This window comes from Chiloscyllium plagiosum, chromosome 5, assembly GCF_004010195.1.
Source record: "Chiloscyllium plagiosum isolate BGI_BamShark_2017 chromosome 5, ASM401019v2, whole genome shotgun sequence".
Taxonomy (NCBI): Eukaryota; Metazoa; Chordata; class Chondrichthyes; order Orectolobiformes; family Hemiscylliidae; genus Chiloscyllium; species Chiloscyllium plagiosum.
Window position 1 is genome coordinate 19297805 of NC_057714.1, and position 13417 is coordinate 19311221.

The 13417-nt window shown below is 42.8% G+C and overlaps 1 protein-coding gene across 2 annotated transcripts in view; it reads right to left on the minus strand.

Moving 5' to 3' along the window:
* The window catches only part of LOC122549740 (progressive ankylosis protein homolog B-like), a 118657-nt gene that overhangs the window by 25985 nt on the left and 79255 nt on the right, over window positions 1–13417 (minus strand). For both annotated transcript variants that reach the window (XM_043689675.1, XM_043689673.1), the window contains exon 9: window positions 3220–3349. In XM_043689675.1, the coding sequence (XP_043545610.1) occupies window positions 3220–3349 (130 nt within the window). The remainder of the gene's footprint in view (window positions 1–3219; window positions 3350–13417) is intronic.

Consider the following 13417-nt stretch of genomic DNA (forward strand, 5'->3'; position numbering starts at 1 on the left):
GACCTACGAGTCGCACATTGGTGGTTGGGAAGCTACTGGAACAAATTCTTAGGGATAGGATTTACGTGCATTTGGAAAAGCATGGCCATATTTGGGACAGTCAGCATGCTTTCTGCAGGGCATGTCATGTCTTTCTTACTAGATTGATTTTTTCAAGGAGGTGACAAAGGTGATCAATGAGGGTAGAGCAATAGATGTTGTTTACATGGATTTTAGTAAGGCTTTCAACTAGTCCGTGGTTGAAGGGTGCGTTTCTGGCTGGATGTACATAACTAGTGGTGTTCTGCAGGAACACATATTGGGATAGCTGTTGTTTGTGATTTATAGGAATGACTTGGATAGAAGTGTAGATGGTCGGATTAGTAAGTTTGCAAACGATACACAGATCAGTGGAGTTGTGGATCGTGCAGAAGGTTGTCAAAGGATACAGCAAGATATAGATCTGTTCCAGATATGAGCAGAGAAATGGCAGATGGAGTTTAATCCGAGTAAGTGTGCTGCACTTTGGGAATCAAACGTTAAAGGAGAAGTATACAGTTAATGGCAGGACCCTGAACAGCATTGATGTACCAAACGATCTGGGCTTCAAGTCCATAGCTCCATGAATGTGGCCACGCAAATGGATAGGGTGGTCAAGGCGACATATGGCACGCTTGCCTTTATTGGTCAAGGAACCGGGTACAAGAGTCAGGGTGTCATGTTGCAGCTTTATAAGACTTTCGTTAGGCCACATTTAGAGTAGAGTATTGTGCTCAACTCTGGTTGCCACATTACAGGAAGGATGTGGAGGCTTTGGCGATTGCAGAAGCCATTTACCAGATCCTGCCCAGATTAGAGGGTGAGAGCCATAAGGAGAGGCTAGAAAAAACTTGGGTTGTTTTCTCTGGAGTGACGGAGGCTGAGGGGAGACTTGGTACAAGTCTACAAAATTATGAGATACATAGATAGCGTTGACAGTCAGAATATTTTTCCCCAGAGTTGAAATGTCTAATACTAGGGGACATGCATTTAAGGTGAGAGGGGAACTATTCAAAGAAGATGAGGGGGGCAATTTGTTTTGACACAGAGCGGTAGGAGACTGGAACATCTGCCTCCACCACTACCCCTGGCAGAACATGATAGGAGCATTTGAGGAACTTTTAGAAAAGCACATGAATATGCAAGGAATGGAGGGATATGAAATAGACTAAAGCAGGCAGAAGGGATTAGTTTAATTTGCCATCATGTTGGGCACAACATCATGGGCCAGTGGACCCATTCCTATTCTATACTGTTCTGTGTTCTACAGAAGTAAGGATTAGTGACAAAACCAATTGTGGCTGATGCTTACCCCACAACGCCAAATAAAACACTGCCACTATAACCAATAACAATTTTACATTCCATAATGGTGTCCTATTTCCAGCCCACACCTACTGGAACCAAACGTCAAATCAGATTCTGGCTGGCTTGGAATGTAAGGGCTCTGTCACAGACACTGCCCTCCTGCCCAATTTTCTCGTCATCCTCCTTGGAATACTAGTTCTGTTCCCCAACTCCACAGCATCCAGCAAAACTGCCTCACTATCCGATTAGTCAGAGCAGAGCACTGGCCTAGCCCATGCCTTCGCATCCAGCAAATTTGGACTTTGTAATTTTGCCCATCAAACTGACACTAACTCTACCCACTCTGGGCACTATCCTAGCCACTTTGCAACTCTAGAAAAATGTTGAGTGATGGCGTGGAATACAGTTCACAGTGGACACCATGAGCTCTACCTAGTTGCTAGGTGACACTCTCCCCACCCACCCCAAACACAAGCGCCATGTCCTATTTTACCTCACAAAGTCCCAAATGTCCATTTCCACCCAGTGCCCCCATTCTGGAGATCTATCACATTGGGCTTTGTCTACAACGGTCATCCTTGCGCTGGAACCCAGGTATTGTACCTTATTGTACCACAGGCGATTGACTATGTGGAGTTTGCACATTCTCCCCGTGTCTGCGTGGGTTTCCTCCGGGTGCTCCGGTTTCCTCCCACAGTCCAAAGATGTGCACGTCAGGTGAATTGGCCATGCTAAATTGCCCGTAGTGTTAGGTAAAGGGGTAAATGTACGGGAATGGGTGGGTTACGCTTCAGCGGGAAGGTATGGACTTGTTGGGCCGAAGGGCCTGTTTCCACACTGTAAGTAATCTAATCTAATCTAAAAAAGATACCCATTCTGTGAAGACCATTGGTGATGGTGACCGCTACTAACTCCACTCCATTAGCCCACCATGCCCCACAATGTTGTTATGCATAGCTTTTATACGTATGGAACACATCATGCTTGACCCAAACACAAACTAGCCATTCAGCCAATTGAGCTAACTGAACAACATACGCTTACAGGAGTTTGAATGTTCCAGCAATTTAAGATTATATTAGTTATGACAGCTTTTAAGAAAATCCAAAAAAACCCCCCTGCAAATATTTAAACTAAACATTGTAATACCTTTTACAGTAGATTTAACAAGAGGAATTTCACCATTCTTTTTGTGGGAGAGGTCATGGGCCATTTGCAAATTGTTTTGCCAATATTTTACTGCACCTACTTCATCAGATGAAAACAAATGTGGAATGATCTTTCGGAAGTAAAGATAACATACTATCAGGATTTCCACAAATGAAATTTGGTCTTTAAAATTCCCTCAACTCTTGCTTTCCTTTTTGTTGTTTATTCACAGGCTCCACCAGTTGTCCAGAGGGCAGTTAAAAGTCAACAACATTGCTGTGCGTCTGGATCACACTGACAGAATATGTAAGGTTCAGATGAGTTTTCATGACAATTGATAGTGGTTATAGGGTTGTGTCAGTTGACTTTTATACTACAGATGTTTACTGAACTTAAATTTCACCAAATTTCAAACCTGTATCACCAGATCATTACCCTATGGCTCTGTATTACGAGTTACCATTACCCATCATCACATTCCCTTAATCCCCCTGAATTCCTCTCTCAATGTCTTGAAGCAGGCTACACTTAAGAAACAGACCAAGGTAATTGTTTAATAGTAAACAAAAATACAAAAGCTGAATAAATGCGTCAAACTCTATATTTCTCCCCTGGTAGTTATATAGCAAGAAGACTCAAATCAACAAATATTTTGAAGTATTTCCGAAAAATACAGTGCAACTTGTTAGTCAACATTATCACAGCATCTATGGAATACTGTTGCTCTTTAATAAAGCGTCATACCTGGAAAAGGGAAGAAGGAGAAAATCCTCAGAGGGATCACGCAGAGCTCAGCAAAAGCTAAATTTACTCCTATCAGGTTAACCAGGATTTTCTCTGACAGGTGCGGAGTCCAGAACACAACAAAGCACAACTGGGGATATAGGAAAAATTTAAAGTTAGAAAATATCACAGTTAACGATTATCTGAATTCTATTTTCTGACTAAAATTACCTCTAGAGTCAGAACATTAGTTAAAAGTATGAGGTTTAGTTTTTCAAGGATTCCCTTATCACTGATGAGACATTGTATGCAGCAGAAAGCTTCTCAGATAATGCATTTGTGTTCTGATAAGCTGACTGTTGCTTGAGGCCTTGCCAGACATGCTGGCTCTTGGAAAATCCATACATTTATGATAAGTAGCTAGGTTGCAAGTCTTGTGAATAAAGTATTTTATCTTTGTACAAGTGATATGGGTCATTCTGAATTTTATTGGGTCAAATGTCCAGCCACAACACAGAGCAGCTATCCTGACCATCTCTTTAGTCATTTTATGTGGGATCAGTGTAATACTTGCTTTAGCAAAGAAGAAATTAACTGCCTTGTCTGGTGTTTGTGCATCCTTCCATTCTCTATTAATGAGACTAAATATATTATGCTGCTTATATCCCCAACAACTTATTGAAGAACAGGTCTCCATACAAAAGTAGTAGTTACGAAGGATGGAATTTTAACAAAGGTTAGCCAAGTGTCAATTTTGCTAGGTTTCATGAAGGATTCCCTTCTGTGAACCTTAATGAGTTTTCTCATGCTATCTTCCCAAACTTGCTTCATGACCTAAACACCATGACCTTACGGCGCTTTGTTTGTTTGCTCTGTTCGGTTCTCCCATTTGCTGGAAGTGGAAGTACTTGACACTATGGAGATATCCTGGGACCCATTCCGCAGCGGAGGGAGGACAGCACATGGTAAATCAGTGGGAGTAACTCTTCCCTTGCCCGTGTTTGACCTGAAGCCTTCATGGTGTCCAGAGTCGATATCGAGGACCCCCCAGCCAGTCAACTGCTGGCAGTGGACACAGATGGCACAGTTTAAAATATTCACTTTTATCCAGCAACAATGAAACAGCAGAAATAAAACTGGATGGATCACCAGGCATCAAAACAGCCCTGTCAACCCGACAAACAACTTCTTCGTAAATATCTTGGGCTGGTGCCAGAACTGACAGAACGACCTCACGGGCTAGTTGAGCAACAGCAGGACATTGTCACGTACACAAAATCAAACCTTGTACATGCCGCCCCTGGACATCCTGGGATGTGTTCAGGAGGACAGACTCAGCAGAAGGGTATACAGAGGGGAGAGATTTACCTTGGGAATCCTCAAGACAGACAGTGAGAGAGAGAGCGCGAGGGGAAGAGAGAAAGAACGAAAGAATCAACCAGCGGAGAGGGAAGAATGGACTAATGAACTTGACGAACCAGCAGAAGTTACAAGTATCTGGGAAGTATTTAAGTTCCTAAAGAATTAGTAAGAAATACAGTTGTTAAAATTGTAAAGCTTAGTTCTTACTAGTGTTGCCTTCAAATAAAGTCATGACTGTTCCACTTAGTGCTGGCTTGTGTGCATAGTCCTTTCCCTGGTACACGCAAACATACCTGGGTAAATTAATTTTGCGTACTGGGTGACTGAGTCCACAGGGTCCAAGAGCCACTCTGTCCTGGACAAAACCATCCTCAAATGACGAATATCAGCACAAAAGGTAAGGCTGAAGCATTCGCAACAATCTTTAGCCAGAAGTGCTGAGTGGATCATCCACATTGGCCTCCTTCAGAGATCTCTAGCATCACAAATGCCAGTCTTCAGCCAATTTGAATCACTCCACATGATGTCAAGGAATTGTTAGAAGAACTGAAGACTGCAAAAGCTATGGGCCATTCTGGCAACAGTACTGAAAGCATGTGGTCCAGAAATTGTTGTATGCCTACCACAGCACTATGTTCCAGCACAGTTACAAAAGTGGCATCTACCCAATGTGAAAAAAATGCCCAGGTATCCTGTGCCAAAAAGCAGGACAAATTCAACCCAGCCACGTACCATCCTATCAGTCTACTCTCAATCATTGGTAATGGAAGTGATAGAAAGTAATATCAACAGTGCTATCAAGCAGCACCTACTTAGCAATAAACTGTTCACTGACGCTCAGTTTAATTTCAATCAGGGCCACTGAATTCCAGATCTCATAGCAGCCTGGGTTCAAAACTGGACAAAAGGCTGAATTCCAGAGATGAAGAGACAGTGACTGCCCCGGACATCAACGAAGAATTTGACCAGGTGAGGAATCAAGGAGCCCGAACAAAGCTGGAATCAATGGGAATAAGGGGCAAGGGTGTCCGCTGGTTGATGGTATACCTGTGCGTAGGAAGGAGGTTGTGGTTGTTGGTAGTCAGTTCATCTCAGCCCAGGACATCTAAGCAGGAACACAATAGTGTAATGCCCTCGGCCCAAATCATCTTCAGCTGCTTCCGTCCATTAGAATATGGAAAGTGAGGCTCTTCGGTGCTATTTGTTACTATTCACATTCTGAAACAGTGCATGCCCAAATGCAACATGGCCTGGACAACAATCAGGCTCGATTGACAAGTGGCAAGTAATATTTGTACCACACAAATAGCAGGCAATCACCATCTCCAACAAAAGACACTGCTCATGACATTTAATGGTGTTGCTATCACTGAAGCCCCCACTATCAACACCCCAGGGTTACCACTGACCAGAAATTGACCTGGATTATCCATATAAATACTATGGCTACAAGTCGGAAACTAGAAATACTGCAGCAAGTCAGAAAGGTTTTTGGAATACTCTCCACTTGCCTCAATGAGTGCAGCTTCCATCACCACTCAGGAAGCCTGACACGACCCAGGACAAAGCAGCACACTTGACTGGTACCACATCCACAAATATCCACTCCGACCAAATGATACTCAAACAGCAGCATGCACCATTTACAAGATGAACTGCAGAAATTCACAAAAGATCATTAGACAGCACCTTTCAAACCCATGACCACTGCTCTCCAGAAGGACAAAGGCAGCAGATACACGGGGACAACCTCCAAGATAGTCACCATCCTGACTTGGAAATATAAATCGCCAGTCCTTCACTATTCCCATCCCTAACTGCATTGTAGCTCAACTTACAGCACTGGACTTCTGTGCCTCCAGAAGACAATTCACCACCATCATCTCAACGACAACCAGGGGCAGGCATTAAATGCTGGCACATCAGTGATTCCCTCATCCCATGAGTGAATAGAACAAAAATTGCAGACCCTGAAGTTGTGTGTTCTCTACAGGGCAGGGTCTGTGTGCAATGTTCTTTCTTTTTAAAGCCCTCCCTTTTCCAGTATAATTAAAGGACACAGTGAGTGCTCCTCAGCTCGAGGCTTGCAGCTTCTGCCTCAACATATTGGTGAGATGCCAAGAACATGAAGACTGCTCTTGGTAGCCCTTTCTATAAACTTCACAGGCTTTGTCTCTCCCAAATCACCTACACAAGCCTGCACTGTTCACCCTTCCCAGTCCCTAGGACATGCTGTCATTCACTGCTCTCCCTCCTGAAATCTGGGGACTCCTGTCTCATTTCCGTTCACCCTTGCAGGTACCATCGCTCCCATCCTTTTCTTGTCGATGGGCCTTACAAACTGAGAGTGGCCTCTCCCTCTAAGCAACCTAACTGGACAATCCTGGACAAGAAGCACCCAGAGTTCTGACTGATGTGAGACATCTCCCTGACCCTGTTAGCTCTAATACCCCAGATTGGACCCTCTGGAACCACAGTGCTGACCATCACCCAATCCTGGATTGCAGAAGCATGGACCCTCACCAACATCATTTCTGACTGGGCGCCTGCCATGGCTTTTTCCTCAGCTGCTAATTTAACATTCTTTTGCCAGACCCTTTCCAAAACCACAATATTTCCAGTAAAGTATGGTGGCTAGAAATGTATACATTATTCCAAATGAGCCTAAATAAATTTTGCATAACATCAGTTTTTATTGTATTTTTATCCTGCCAAATACTTTACTTGTTACTGGTAATGCTATACCATGAAGCCAATGGTTTCAGGCAATTGTCCAAAATTATTCCGAGACCTCTGTGTCTTACAACATACCTTATCCCCCCACATAGACACTGCTAATCACCATTTTTATTCACAGGAAACAGGTCATTCTATGACTCCACTACATTCAAATTGATGAAAAATGTTTGGAACCACCGATCCAGGTACCTGACGTTTGTAATGAATCTTCGTGTCATGCGTTCAAATTCATACAATTATCTCTAATTTATTTGAACTTCAGTAAAGCTTTGAAACAGGAGATTATGTGGCAAGAACTAGGAAGGGTGCTACTGAAGTTGCATGGAAATGAATAGACTGAGAAAAGGGACCTAAGAGGTGGTATTGCTGTGGAAGGGAACAAGTGTAATGCTTCCTAGATCAGTTTCAGACATTGTTGCTTGCAGTGCACATTACGATTTGGAAATGGAGACTGAAACAAACAAAGCTCACTGTTGATCTTAAATTTGAGAAATGATTGGGATGTAAATTAGAGCAAAAAAGCAGGCTACAGGTGGGAGAAGATTGAACAGGTTGGTATGTTGGCCTTTTCTCAGTCTATTCATTTCCAGAAGATTGACAGGTTGGTATGTTGGCCTTTTCTCAGTCTATTCATTTCCATGCAACTTCAGTAGCACCCTTCCTAGTTCTTGCCACATAATCTCCTGTTTCAAAGCTTTACTGAAGTTCAAATAAATTAGAGATAATTGTATGAATTTGAACGCATGACATGAAGATTCATTACAAACGTCAGGTACCTGGATCGGTGGTTCCAAACATTTTTCATCAATTTGAATGTAGTGGAGTCATAGAATGAAACAGATTGGTATAACTTCTAACAGTTAGATAATGTACATGCCTTACTGAGGCATAACACCATGCCTGCATATCTCTTATCAAACTGATCATGTCAACTTAAAGTTAATATTACTTTCCACTGACATCAAGAGGATATCAGTGAAGCCTACCAGTCCAATACATCCACTTTTCTAACCCATGGAGAAGGATACATTTTAACCTCTTCAGTTTTGAAATCATATTTTAAAATCAGAACTCCATCTTTCATCCAATTTATGCCATCATTATTTAATACCTCCATCTTCATTTCATAATTGAATATTTTTTTCCCAAATATCAAAACAGAAATAACTGCATTCAAGCAGGATATGTCCATGTGCTTTCTGTTTTACAATTGAACTATTAATGAAAGCTCTGGAAAGGATTATGAGGGGCAAGGATAGGATAAATAGACAAAGTCTTTTCCCTGGGGTCGGGGAGTCCAGGACTACAGAGCATAGGTTTAAGGCGAGGGGGGAAAGATATAAAAGAGACTTAAGGGGCAACTTTTTCACGCAGAGGGTGGTACATGTATGGAATGAGCTGCCAGAGGATGTGGTGGAGGCTGGTACAATTGCACCATTTAAGAGGTATTTGGATGGGTATATGAATAGGAAGGGTTTGGAGGGATATGGGCCAAGTGCTGGCAGGTGGGACTAATTTCGGTTGGGATATCTGGTCGGCATGGACAGGTTGGACCGAAGGGTCTGTTTTCATCTCTATGATTCTATGATAATGGACTCTGGTGTTTTCCTTCACTCGATGACAGTTTATTTACAGGAGACGGCTAACTGTACAGTAATTTAATTATGAAAATTGAATTGTTCTTACATCTTGAACTGCTGCAGGTCAAGAATTACAGAACTGTTATGGTGCAAGACGACCATTTAGTCCATCATGTCTCCCCAGATGAGTATCAGGATGTGGTACAACCCTCCTCTTTCCTATCGATTATTTAAATAGAAACATCCAAAGCTGCCTTGAATGCCTCAATTAAATCTGCCTCCACCATGCATCCAAGCAGTGCATTACAGTCACCAACCACTTGTAATCGGAGGTTTTTTCAAAAAAATTCACACATCTTCTTTCACAAATCACTTCACATCCATGACCTCTTGATCATCAGATAACTGGAACAGTTTCTCCTTGTCTATCCTTTCCAAAACTCTCAGGATTTTGAAAACGTCAACCAAATTGCCTCTTAACCTTCTCCTCTCTAAGGATGACTCTTTACCACCTTCTCAAGGGTAATTAGGAATATGTAAGAAATCTAGTCTAGCATGCAACATGCACATCCTGCGAAGGCATACAGGGGCATTTTAATAATTTTTGCAAACAAATCGTTATCATGGTTGCACTAAGATTGTCCATAACGTATTACTCCAACTAATGGAAGGAACTTCAAAACTGTTTCTTAAAGAAATAATGCCACTCCTTCATTTAGGAATGGTTTGAACCTGCATCCAGAAATGTCCATTCATCCATTTTGATGCATTCGCCTTCAAGTGTAAAGCACCAGTTTTCAGTTATTTCTGTGCCTTAATTTCCAAAAAGAAAATGTCATTAATACTAAAATAGCACCATCACTTTGTAAAACATGGTTTTGTTGATAAACAGGGAGTCATTCTCACTGGGCCAAAATCCATGAATTCCCTGCCTAACAGAATTGTGGGAGCACCTTCACCCCTAACCTGCAGTTATTCAAGAAAGCAGCCCAGGGTCACTTTCCGAAGTGCAACTTGAGCAGGACAATAAATGCTGACCTCATAACAATTTCATAGGCCCTACTGTTCCCTACTCTCTCCATCCATTCTTTCTGGACATAAGTGAAGAAGAAAGGAGGCAGAGGAGAGGAGGACAAGGAAATCATTGGGTTTTTTTGAGTTTCATGGAGGGGCTCTCTCCACAAGACTGAGCGTACTTTCTCACACTATTATCCCAAACATGCCTCGTTCCCTACCCACCACAAACCTGGGCATCCCTCCAATCCAATGCCCACTCTGTTTATCCTACACCATAGCTTGAATATTCTGGCATCCCTGGTTTGGGCACCATCTTTAAAGGGCCACTGTGCAGCCAGTCAAGCACCGCTGGCCCAGAACTACCTGGCTCAAGTTGTGGCGTTTGCTTCGCGCATAGCAGATAAAGGGAAATCGGTGCCCTGCTGTGCGGACATAGGTTTAGAGGTTCCACTTAACAGGGTGGTGCAGAAGAGGGACATCATCTTCCCATGGGAAAGGCAGTTGAAATCACAAAACCCGACCCTGTCAGCCTGGTCCAAGGTTGGTATTTAGCTTTCTGGAGGAACGGCCATTAGCACTGCCAATCCAAGTGTTACCATCTGTAAAGTCACACTCTGCTTCTATAAACATTGTCTGCCAAGGCCCCTGCTCTAAACACACTCACTACTACATGCTACATCTTTCCTAACTTGCTCTTATCCATCACTCTCAGAAAGCATTTGATATGCTGCAACTTTCAGAAAGCTTTTGATACAGTGCTATGTGGCAGGATGGTTAGCAGATGTTTCAGATCAATGAGTCATTGGCAGCATGGATTAAAAGTTGGTTGTAAGATAGAAACAGAGGATAGGTATGGATGGGCATTTCTCAGATTGAAGAAGAATCGAAAATGGTGTCCCCACGAACATTTGTTTTTTTCTGATTTATATAAACTATTTGGATGTGGGTTTTGAGGGCAAAAATCTCAAAATTAGCAGACAATAGTAAGCTCAGAAGAATAGTGAATTGTGAGAATGACTCTGAGCAACTTCAGAGGAACAGTGATGAAGTTGGCTACATGGGGAGACACCTGGGAAACATTCTCACATTTCTCTGCATTGATATTCAAAGAACATTACAGCACAGGAATAGGCCCTTTGGCCCTCCAAGCCTGCACCAATCCAGATCCTCGATCTAAACCTGCCGCCTATTTTATGAGGTCTGTATATCCCTTTGCTCCCTGCCCATTCATGTATCTGTCTAGATACATCTTAAAATGACACTATCGTGCCTGCCTCTACCACCTCTGCCGGCAATACGTTCCAGGTACCCACACTCTCTGCGTAAAGAACTTTCCACGCATATCTCCCTTGAACTTTTCCTCTTTCACCTTGAGCTTGTGACCCCTTGTAATTGAGTCCCCCACTCTGGGGAAAAAACTTCTTGTTATCCACCCTATCTATACCTCTAGACCTCAATCAGGTCCCCCCTCAACCTCTGCCTTTCCAATGAAAAGAATCCCAAACTTCCTAACCTCTCTTTATAGCTAGTGCCCTCCATACCAGGCAACATTCTGGTGAACCTCCTCTGCACCCTCTCCAAAGCATCCATATCCCTTTGCTAAAGTGGCAACCAGAACTGTACGCAGGATTCCAATTGTGGCCGAACCAAAGTCCTATACAACTATAACACATGACCTGTCAACTCTTGTACTCAATAAGATAGGTAATGTATTTTGGTAGAAGAAACAGGGAGAGCCAATACAGACTCAATGGTACAATTTTGATCAGAGTACAGAAGCAGAGGGACCTTGGGATCCATGTACATGATTCTCTGCAAGTTGGCCAGGCAAGTTGAAATAGTTGTGTTAAGAAGGCATATAGGATCCTTGAGTTTATAAGTAAAGACACAGAGTATAAAAGCAAAGAAGTGATGCTACACTTGCACAAATCATTGGTTAGATGGTATTTGGAGTACTGTATTCAGTTCAGAGGACCTTATTTAAAGAAGGAAGTTGAAGCCTTGGGCAGAGTTCAAGAAGATTTACCAGAATGATAGTAGAAATGAAGGATTTTAGATACATGGAAAAAACTAGGGAGACTGGACTTATTCTCCTTGGAGTAGAGAAGGTTAGGAGATGACCTTATTGAGGCATTCAAAATTATGAACAATTTCAAACAGGGTAATGATGATATTCTGTTTCCACTAGTTGGTATGCCAGTAACTATGAATCACAATTTTGAGATTGTTCATCAGAGAGCTAGAAGTAAAATACGTAGAAATAGCTTTACTCAGTTGCTGGGATTTGGAATGCATTCCCAGTGAGAGAGTGGTGCAGGTGGATTCCATAGGAGAAATCAAAAGACAGGTGGATATATATTTGAAAGTGATGAACTTAAAGGGTTACGGAGAGATGACTGGAGAGTGGGACTAGCTGGGTGGCTCTTTTGAGGGCTGGTACAGATAGGATAGGTTGAGTAGCCTCCTATGTACTGTAAAATCTGATTAATCGAAGATTTAATTCCCTAAAACTGCTAACCCTGCATGGTCTCCACCCTATTGACACTCAACTGAGATACTTTACCACATTTCCCCTACACCACAGCTAAGCCACTCAATTTCGAATCACTCCATCCCTCCTGTTTTCTCATTCCAGGAGAAACCAGCCCACAATAAGACAGAAAGAGCAAGGGCAGCTGGTGGAATGACTACGGAGCATGCCCTGAGATGTTGGTGCCTGCTGTCCAAGATGGAGGTCTGGCAAGCAAGCAAAGTGCTGGAGTCGCCAGGTTCCCCGTGACTTTCACGTTGGGGATTCTTGGCATCTTGATTCTATCTGCTGGCTGTTAGAATTGGAGAAAGCAGTTTAATGAGGGAAGATTAGGCATATAATGACAGAGCAGTGTTGACGACAGCATAGAATTACAACGGAATATTGATAGATTAGGTGAATGGACAGAACTGTGGCAGATGGATTTTAGTATAAGTGATAGCTTATCCATTTTGGGCCAAAACAAAAAAGAAAGATAGTTCAGGGTATTCTTTAGAAGGTACAAAGTTGAATACAGTGGTGTCTGATGAGATTTGGGGAATCAGGTGCATAACTCTTTAAAACGCTACAGTAAAACAAAATCCTTGTCAGACCACATTTAATACTGTGAGCAGATCTGCACCCCACTCCTTACTGGAGTGCTTAGGAACAAGCGTGCCAACACCTCCCCTAAAAGGCTACAACTTGGCTATGAGACCATTTCCAAGGCTGACCTTTTCTCAACAGCAAATGTACAGGTCCCAGGATGGAAGCCAAAAAGTGTGGTGCTGGCAAAGCACAGCAGGTCAGGCAGCATTTTGGGCATAGGTCCCCTTCATCAGGAATGTTCAAGACGGTGGTGCCGAGTTGGAGGGTTGGATTCAGGAGGAGGTGGAGGGAGGGGAGATAAGGAAACTGGTCAAATCAATATTGATGCTGAGTGGTTGGAGGGCCCCAAGGTGGAAGATGAGGTTTTCTTCCTCTGGTCGTTGGCTGGCTTGGATGAGGCGGT